The 9,796-nt window shown below is 41.8% G+C and overlaps 1 protein-coding gene across 1 annotated transcript; it reads right to left on the bottom strand.

Annotated features, from left to right (window-relative positions):
* Positions 1-393: 393 nt before the first annotated feature.
* Positions 394-9,045, bottom strand: LOC125298833 (zinc finger protein 501-like). Its single transcript, XM_048249702.1, has 3 exons — positions 8,935-9,045; positions 6,885-6,966; positions 394-1,584 (listed from the first exon to the last, which is right to left on the bottom strand). The coding sequence occupies exons 1-3, from the start codon at positions 9,043-9,045 to the stop codon at positions 578-580; spliced, it is 1,200 nt and encodes a 399-aa protein (XP_048105659.1). The 3' UTR covers positions 394-577.
* Positions 9,046-9,796: the final 751 nt, after the last annotated feature.

Below are 9,796 nucleotides of genomic sequence, written 5' to 3'. Positions count from 1 at the left end.
TGGAAGGCAAACTTGAGTGCCAATGTGATGTGGGAAGGGATTCCCTCTGATGGCTCTCATGTGACAACATGTGGCCTGGGACAAGTTCTTGTTTTGTTTTGATACTGATTCTGGTTTGAGCAAAAGGCCTTTGAGGTGTTTTTCTCTCTTTTGGTGGGGGGTGTCAGAAATGCTATCCTATTAGCTTCGGCATGTATACAAAACCCAAGAGTATTGAAGGCAAAGTGTGTGTGTGTGAGAGAGAATAAACCTTACTTTTCTCCTAATGCTTTATGCCTGAACCATCACCTTCCTGGATTCAAACAAACCATCTTCAGGAGCATTTGTAAAAAAAAAAAAAAAATTTTGGTGGATTATCTTGGCCTGACTTTGAAAAAGAGAAAAATCCAGCCATGAAGTAAAGAGAATTTATTTTGGAAAAACAAAATACCTCATGAAAAAGACAAAGAAAATCAAAACATTTCTTCAAAAAAGATAAACAATAACGCATGCCAAATTTACTGCATCCCTGCATTTAACATGAAACACTTATTTTATTCTAAATCTCAATTCATACAGTTGAGGAATTAGGACAAGCCTATTTTCTACCCATCTTCTTGTGAGTGGAGAGCTGAGTGGATTGGACACATCTTTTTCTCTGATGTTTGTTGCGATTACCAATTTGAGTAAAGCCCCTTCCACAGTAACAACACTGGTAAGGCTTTTCTCCTGTGTGCGTCACCTGGTGCATAGCCAGGTTTGAGCTGTAACTGAACCCCCTCCCACACGTGGTGCACAGATAAGGCTTTTCCCCAGTGTGGACCCTCTGGTGAGTCATGAGGTGTGCCTTGGTCCCGAAACCCTTCGCGCACGTCGAGCATTTGAAAAGGCTCGCGCCAGTGTGTTTGCCCTCGTGGGCAGCGAGTTCCGATTTACTCCTGCACTGCTGTCCACACGTAGCACACGAGTACGGCTTTTTCCCAGTGTGGATCCACTGGTGTCTTTTGAGACCGTTACTCCGCTCAAAGCCCGCTCCGCACTGAGAACAATGAAATCGCTTCTCGCCAGTATGTGTGACCTCGTGGACGCGGAGAGATAAATAGCTCCTAAAGCTCTCCCCACATGTATCACACTGGTTTTTGTTATGAGTAAGCCGATGTTTGCCCAAGTCCCCACTACACGCGAAACCCTTCCCACACACCGTGCACTGATACGGCTTTTCCCCGGTATGGGTCCGCTCGTGTCTGTTGAGATTGGGGACTTGACTGAAGGCCTTCCCGCAATAAGAACACTTGTGTGGCTTCTCTCCAGTGTGGGTGCGCTGATGCAGAATGACATGCGAGTCTCTCTTAAAACATTTCCCACATATGCTGCACTGAAAGGGCTTTTCATCTGTGTGGATTTGTTGATGAGCTCTAAGAGCGGAGGGTAGAGCAAATGTTTTGGAACATTGGGGGCAGTTATGCGGTTTCTCCCTGGTGTGCAATGGCTGCCGCGATTTCTTGCCTGAAGTCCTCTGGTGCTGGGCTGGCTTGTGACGTCTCTCCCTGTTCCTCTTTGACTCAGTGTTCCCTCTTCTGTTACACTGGATCCTTTGAACGTCTCCTATAATATTAGAAAAAGGAATTTTAAGAAACATCCTTTCCCTTTTTCCTGTATCTGATGTGCAAGTCCCACAATACTCAAAGTCCAAGTCAACCATGAATAAATATGTGTTCAGGTCTTCTGAGTCACAAGCAAATCTGATTGGATAACAACACTGCCATATTAGATGTCATTACATACACACACACACACACACACACACACACACACGAGGCTCATAAGTATTTGAACCCATGCTAAAGTTGACTAAAAAGAAAGATAAAGTTCCCTTGGCCTTTGGAATTAAAGGTGCTCTAAGCGATGCTGGATAACGTCACTTCTGTTGACTTTCAAACAAAAAAGAGCTAGCTCGCTACTTCCTCCCCCTCCCTCCCGTGCTGCTCCCGTGCAATTGAAACTCTCCTAAACGCGCATCTCGTCTGTGATTAGCTGTAACAGTTTGTTATGTTTTTATGGGCTAGGTTTGCCCATTTGTTTTTGTATTTCAGGACACAGACAGCTAGCGGTTGGTTAGGTGCAGTAAGTGACATAAAGGGCTCTCTCTTGCACTCCAGCGCAATTGACTTTGTATACTCGCGCTTTTGTCTTTCCTATTTTGCAGTCGGCGCATATTGGAATTTCCCTCCACAGGTCCGTAAATTAGGAAATTCAATTGCGGCCACAGGGGCGGTTCAGCGAAAAGAGGGGGCATGTTCCGGCGCAAACATTCCCTGTTGATATTTTGCAGTTTCAGAAAACAATTCCGCCACAGACCAGGAACCTCCTGGTCTAAATTCAGTGGCACAAATTTAGATGCTATTTTAAGGGCGCATGCATGGCCACAGGCCTGCAGGAATTAATGCTATGCACACCGATCTACAGACACCCCGTGCAAAGAAGGAAACATTGATATTTGTCCGTTTCCCGGTTTTGTTTGTGCATTGATCACCTGAAAATTTAGTAGCCTAACATCTACATGCAATATCTTTACATAAGTATAAGTATATTAAGGTTTTGCACCTCCGTTCTAATGTTACGTCACCGTTTGTTTACAACTAGAGTGGTAGGTAAGAATGGTAAGCAAGGCACTGCAGAGTGGTAGGCAAGCCTACAACAGTTGGGTTGCATAGGCTACACATAGTTACAAATAGCTTCAAAATTGAAATTTTAATATCAAATATTGACCGGGATGCCGACCACTTGTGTAGGCCCTAACAGTTGGTTTTACAATAAGAAGCAAAAAGGCGACGAACGACCGTTTAGCCTACCTATCCTCATGGTTGTGGAGGATGATCGTTAGCAGCTGTGAAGTCTTTTATTCTCAAGATGGCCTAATGGTGTAGCCTAGGCTACTGTCTACAAAGACGTAGGCTAAAATAGCCTACAACTATCTACAGTCATCCAAAAATGAATTGCAAGAGATAGGCTATGAAGGGAAAAAATGCAGCATTTTAAACATGGCAAAAATAATTTGATCCTATGAATTGTTTAGCGATCACACACAACAACAACTTAACACAGCAACCTCAAACACCACTGTTGAACCTAGGCTACTGCTTCAGTCATGTAAGAATAGCAGTTTATGAATTATTTTTACCCGTTTAATCAAGTCCACATGACCAAAATAACAGCATATTTAAAGGCTGAGCTAGCATAACAGCCTAATATAGCAATGGATAACTAATAAAAATTCTCATACAATTAATTAACATTATCACTCTGGGTGGTTATATATCCATGCAGAACAAAGATCCTTGATTACTAGCAAGATAGAGCAACGTAATTCGTTACTATGGGAGCAAAACGCGGGACGCGTTTCAAGGGGGCAGGCGAATTCCCGGAAGTAGAAGAATCGATGTAGGCTGGAATGACCACCTCTCTGCTAACTCCCATAGAAGCCCATTCATTCTAGGATTATTTTGAAATACCATAACTTCATATAACATATATCCTGTGCCGATATTGTAGCTTCTTTGTAATCCACATAAACACTACAAAGGCAAAACAGACTCCACTACCTCGTCCGTATGGCTGGTTTCCATTAAGAAGAATGGTTAGCTTGTTGGGTTGGAGGAAGCTAGCTTTAACGTAATCTCTCTTCGCCTTGTAGGGAGATAACCGTATTGTTTGGATAAGAAGCTCAGTCCACCTTACTGTCTATGACAGTAACTCATAAACAAAACCTAGCATACACCTACCCGTATGTTAAGGTAAAGCATTACACAGAGGCAACCTAATAATAATAAAAAAAAAACCTATTTTTTTTTTTTAAAAACAGCACTAATCATTTCAGAGGTTTTCATGGATTGACCGTGGGTCGGAAAAGTGGAAAGAAGATTAGCTTCAAGGCTATAACTTTTTGTTTTGTTTTACACGACTGTTTTTTGAAAATGACTGCGGTAGCTTCAACATTAACATGACTTGGTGAGGATGATGTTAATAATAATAATACATAAATAAATGTTTAACTTTGATGACTTTGAAGGCGAAGAAGTGTGAGAAGAATTTCTGTGTATCCATCATATATGAGTTACAAGATTCAGTTCGATGGCTAACGCCACGGTTAAGTGTGAGTCTGCACAGTACTGGGGGACCAACTGAAAAATCATTCTATTTGACTCAGTGCCCTCCCATTGAAAACGCACGGAGTCTGTTAAGTCATTTCTTTTTTACCGCCTATGCCCAGTTTAGATTAACTTCCGCATGACGCGGCGTTCGGTTTTTCAGTGTCGGTTTTTCAGTGTCCCGGGAATCCTTGTTGGTGTACGTCACTAAATGTACACATAAATTATTTTATTGTAAGGCCCCCCATGAACGAAAAAGTACATAAAACTTGGCATGCTTTCGGAGGGTGTCATAATGATCCTACACTTTTAATTTCGTTACAGTTTTGACCTCGTCAGCCAGAGATATTGTGATGAAAACACCTAATTTTTTTGCTTTTTAATTTTTAACTAGGTGGCACTTATACATGAAATAAGTGGTAATGGGATGGGTTGACATGCCCCTTAAGACCAACATACATAAAAGGTGGACCTCCTAGGCCCTACGGTTCTCGAGATATTCACAGAAAACTGTCTCCTCGGCCACCTACAGGCCAGTTGGTGTATAGTAACATAAATTAATTTATTGTGTGGCCCCCATGAACGGAATTCCACAAAACTTGGCGTGCATTCAGAGCGTGTCATAATGATCCTACACTTCCAATTTCGTGGCAGTTTTGACTATGTTAGGTCACAGATACCTTCAATTACAACACCTCATTTTACTTTTTTTTGTGTTTAACTAGGTGGCGCCATACATGAAATGAGTGGTTATGGAATGGGTTGACATGGCCCCCTTGAGATCAACATACAAAAAAAAATGGGCCTCCTAAACCCCTACGGTTTTCGAGATATTCACAGAAAACTGTGTCTGCCCTACCCTCCTTTAGGGGGTCCAGTCCAGCGGGGGGCTACAGATCAAAACGAAAAACGATGGTTCCATGCTATCCATGTGGGGTTACATGCCCACCAAGTTGTGTGTACCCGGCCTTTCAGTGTCCCGGGAATCATTGATGGAAATTTGGGCATGCGAAAAAAAGAAAAGAAAAAAAAATCTGACTAAACCTATATGACCGCTGCTTCGCTGCGCGGCGGTCATAATTAGACACCGTCATGGAAACGTCTTCCAAAGGCACTCCTCTAGTTGTTATAATTATGCTCTCCCTTGATGAAAAGACCTAAAACACAGTGGGGAGCTGTGTTTTATGGACTCTTCAGGGAACATGGACAGGGAGAGCTGTAGGGTGTTCCTGCTCTTGACCCACAGCTGTGCAGTGCGGTCTGCCACTTGGCATTCTCCTCTGCCAAACCGAGGAGACAATTTTTGAGGGGCTGGAGCTCCTCAGAAACATTGCAGGAAAAAAGGCCTTTGCTGGCAGGGGACAGGCAGGGCCCCAGGTCTTTGTGACTGATGATTGTAGGGCAGAAAGGGGAGCTTTGAGACGGGTCTACCCTGATGCCACCCTTCTCATGTGCTCATTCCATCTGCTCCAAGCGTTTTGGAGGTGGTTGTGGAGTAAGGAGAGTGGTGTGGACAAAGGGGACAGGCAGACACTGTTCTCTATAGTCAAGAACATGCTTTACTCCAAAAATGTTAAAGACAGCATTTACATGAATGCAAAAGAGAATCCGGTGGCAGTCAGGTTGGTATAGTATATAAGTATATATACACTTTTTTGATCCCGTGAGGGAAATTTGGTCTCTGCATTTAACCCAATCGGTGAATTAGTGAAACACAAACAGCACACAGTGAACACACAGTGAGGTGAAGCACACACTAATCGGCAAGAGGGGGCTGCCTGCTACAACGGGCGGCGCAGGGGGAGCAGTGAGGGGTTAAGTGCCTTGCTCAAGGGCACTTCAGCCGCGGCCCACTGGTCGGGGCTCGAACCTGCAACCCTCCGGTTACAAGTCCAGAGTGCTAACCAGTGGGCCACGGCTGCCCAGAAGTGTGTTGTAGACTTTGACAAATAGGGCGTAGCCTTTAAACCAGTTAGGACAGAAACTTATATGATCAGAGTGCTAATGTGATTGCATACTTTCAGTGTTAATATTTTCCCACTATTCCTGTAAATGCAGTGATGTGTTCTGTGTTCCTTTTTTAAAAAAACAGGTATGAAAAATATCTGAGGTATGTTACCAATCTATACAACCGGAGGGAGTGTTGGGCCCTCAGCTACCGCGAAAATTTATTCACCGGAGGGCACAACACCAACAATTTTGCAGAGGCAGCAATGCGTGTCCTCAAAGACAAAATTCTACAGAGGACCAAGGCCTTCAACCTGCCTCAGCTCTTTGATATTTTAACATCAAGGTTAGAGACCTATTACAAGGGGGATTGTGGATGTGGCCCTTGGACGCTGGGAGTCATTCCAGAAAAAGCTGTTTCTTCCCCAGTTGGCAGGCCAAATTACAGCCTCACAAATTCAACAGGTAATAAACTTCATCAATGGCCAATGGTTGTCATCCTATACAGCAGTGCTTCTCAAACTATTTTAGACCAAGGACCACTTAACCAAATAACAAATAAATAAAAAAAAAAAAAAAAAACTCACGGACTACCTAGCTAAACAAAGAGTAGACCTACTTCAACAGTAGATTACGCAACAGGCCTACTCACTGAACCGCCTTGCTTATTGTCTTTACACCCTGCTTATTGTATCAGAGGATTCATATGATTTAAACTGGCTTAGCTTACATAGGCATGTTGCAGAACTGTTTGTATTTTAATACAAGTTGGTTCAATATTGCAAACAACTCATCTATATTATACTTTACCATGTCTGCTCGTGGACCACTTGGGATACCTTGTGGCCACCAGTGGTCCCCGGTAACCTGACTCCGCATTTCCATCTGGGAACTTTTCATTGAAGAACTTTTGGGAAGGGGCGGAAATACTGGTTAGCTGATTGGATAAACCATCTGTCTATCACTAACTTTGTTGGTTGTCGACGGGCCAAATCAACCAATTAGATGAACAAAGTGTTCTTTTAATGACTTCATTTAACATACAATTAAGTTAGCTAACGTAACTAACGTTAAGATGTTTTAACTTACCATTTGTATGTGACATGAACCTAATCAACGACAATTCCCATTAAGTTTTCACGGCTACACTTCTGAAGAAATTATATTCCTCCATTATGAACTGGAATCAGCCGTGGAGGATGTCTGTGTCGTTCATTCCTCCCAGCTGCATGGCTGAGACTCATAGCTTCACAGCTTACCCAGAAATACTTTCTAATTTGAATAAAACTTGCGCGATAGTTATGCTCATCTCATCTGTGTAAAATTCATTCTACTTTTAAGTTGTTGATCAACATTCGTCAGAATTTTGCACAGGCGGAATTCCAAATATTTCACTGGAGCAGGTTGTAAGGTCTAAAGGAAAGTGCCTGGATGACATTGGTCTGGAAAATTGATTTGATCAACTTTGTAACATCTGACCTGTAAAATCAGACCAAGTAGGCCATACTAAATTTGGAGCACATGTTTCAAGGCATATAGCGTTCACAAGAATTGGATGTTCATGGTCAAAGTGACCTTGAATTTTGACTTCTGACCTCCAATTGAGCATTTGCATCAAATTTAGAGCATGTGCCTTGAGACGTAGGCCACGTACTTGAGTTACTGTGTTCACAAGATCAGGACAAGCACAAGTACAAGTACGTACAAACAACCATATTCCTCTGACCCCAGCTACCACCAGCATGGAGGCATAATACGATATGATACAACGTTATGGTCAGTCAGCGACAGTTAGTCTGATAATCTTTGAACAAATTTTAATTTGATCATACAACTTTGTTTTAACTACTATTGCTACTCACCCAAGCTGTGCTACAATAGAGCATGATACTCAATCACTGATTCACAATGATTTGGCTACTATAGCTCCAAAGGATATCAATCTACGGGGAAAATAATCTTTTTGCAGATAAATCTCTGAGGGGTCCATAAAAGTGTTCATCCATCATGACACCCAAATATTTATAAGCTGGGACTTGATTGATTTCTGAATTGTGAATCTTCACTGGGGGCAGTTGACAATTAGGGGGTTTTCCAAAGATAACTTCCTCTTCACAGTGTTATAATCACAGTGTTAAGTTTATCACACACACACACACACACACACACACACACACACACACACACACAATTCAGATGTTGTAAATATATAAAGTAGGCTAAACAATTGCAGTTTCATTTACTTTTGTTCAAAAAGTTCACAGACAACTTACTTCACAGCAACTTACTTGCAGGAGAAGTGTCAGGACCATATCCTCTTAAATCAGACACTTCCTCTTGTTTAGTTTCCATAGGCAAGTGTTTTTCTTCTTTACAGGTAAAGGTTGATGACGTGCACATTTCAGTCTCAGGCCTGCAACAGCCATGTTTTAGCCTGGGGTTTTCTACTGTCTGAGATCCAAACAGATAGTCTTGTAGAAAATCGTCAAATTCTTCTTGTTTTATCTCCTCAGCTGATAACAGCAGTTGTGATGATGATTCGGTAAATCCTGACATTGCAGACTTCAGGTCTGTTTTGCAAAAGAAATCCAGTCAAACTTCCCCTCAATGGCAAGATAATGTAGTGAATACGTGTACAAAACAAATATATTTACGGATGCATTACACACTTAAGTATGTAGACTTTTATAAGTGACCTACACAGGTGTAGCTTACCTTCTGTCATCAGTGTTTTACAAAAGTCTCACTACGTTCAGCAAACCATGCTTCTTCTCTTCTATCCATAGACTATAAAAAATATCCCATCAGCTTCCTGGATTTAATCGTAGCCAATCAGCTGCAAGGACTTTTACCATCCTACTGCGTTCCAGTGCCCATCCAAACCAATGGGACGAGCTCCCCCGAGTTCGCCGGTAGGAGGTTCCACTTCGACAGGCTTTCCGCTTTTCTTAGTGGGTCTCACGTTTGTCATCGTGCAATTTAAAACAAATTTAGCTGCTTATTAATGACAAAAAGATGAGTCATTGCCTCATTGTACTTGAATTATATACTATGCCAGCTTTAATGAGAAGTTGATGCTTGTGTTGCATGTTCTAATAGGATCGCGTTAAATATGCTAACTGTATGAGAACAAAATAATGTCACCTGTTAACAAGATCATTAGAAAAGCCTCGAGTTCCACAGATCTAGACAAGGCTAGTCTAATTCAATTCGTATGATGTGTAGTCTAAACTGACTTAAATTGGCTGACACATTAATCAAAGCGACTTACAGACGTCAGGCCGTCCTCAATCAAAAATAAGTTGAGTAGGCTAAAATGGATTATAAAAAATAGCCTGCCTACTCTTCTGGTGCATTATGATTAGTCTAACGTTGATAAACAATGATTTGAAAATCTAGCTTCGAGGTGAAGCACATTTGCTAATTGTCTTTAAGTAGGCTAGGCCTAAGAGTCTGAGACAACACTCGTCAAGAAACAATTATTTATACAAAAACGCATGCGTCATAACAGACAGCTTATGGCAGTAATTATGGCATGGTTCTCAAAATAGGGTTTATTAAAGGAATTGTATCTATTTTCTCCCACCCACAAAAAAACGTGATAGGCCTAATAGGATACATGTTCCTTGCAGCACAAAGGACAAATATGACATCACTCATAGCCTACAGTAAACAATAAACAATAAAGACACTACAATAGACACTCATAGGATTTGAGTGTG

This window comes from Alosa alosa, chromosome 8, assembly GCF_017589495.1.
Source record: "Alosa alosa isolate M-15738 ecotype Scorff River chromosome 8, AALO_Geno_1.1, whole genome shotgun sequence".
NCBI lineage: Eukaryota > Metazoa > Chordata > Actinopteri > Clupeiformes > Clupeidae > Alosa > Alosa alosa.
The sequence above is the reverse complement of the archived record's forward strand: the minus strand, read 5'-3'. Positions and strand labels throughout refer to the sequence as shown.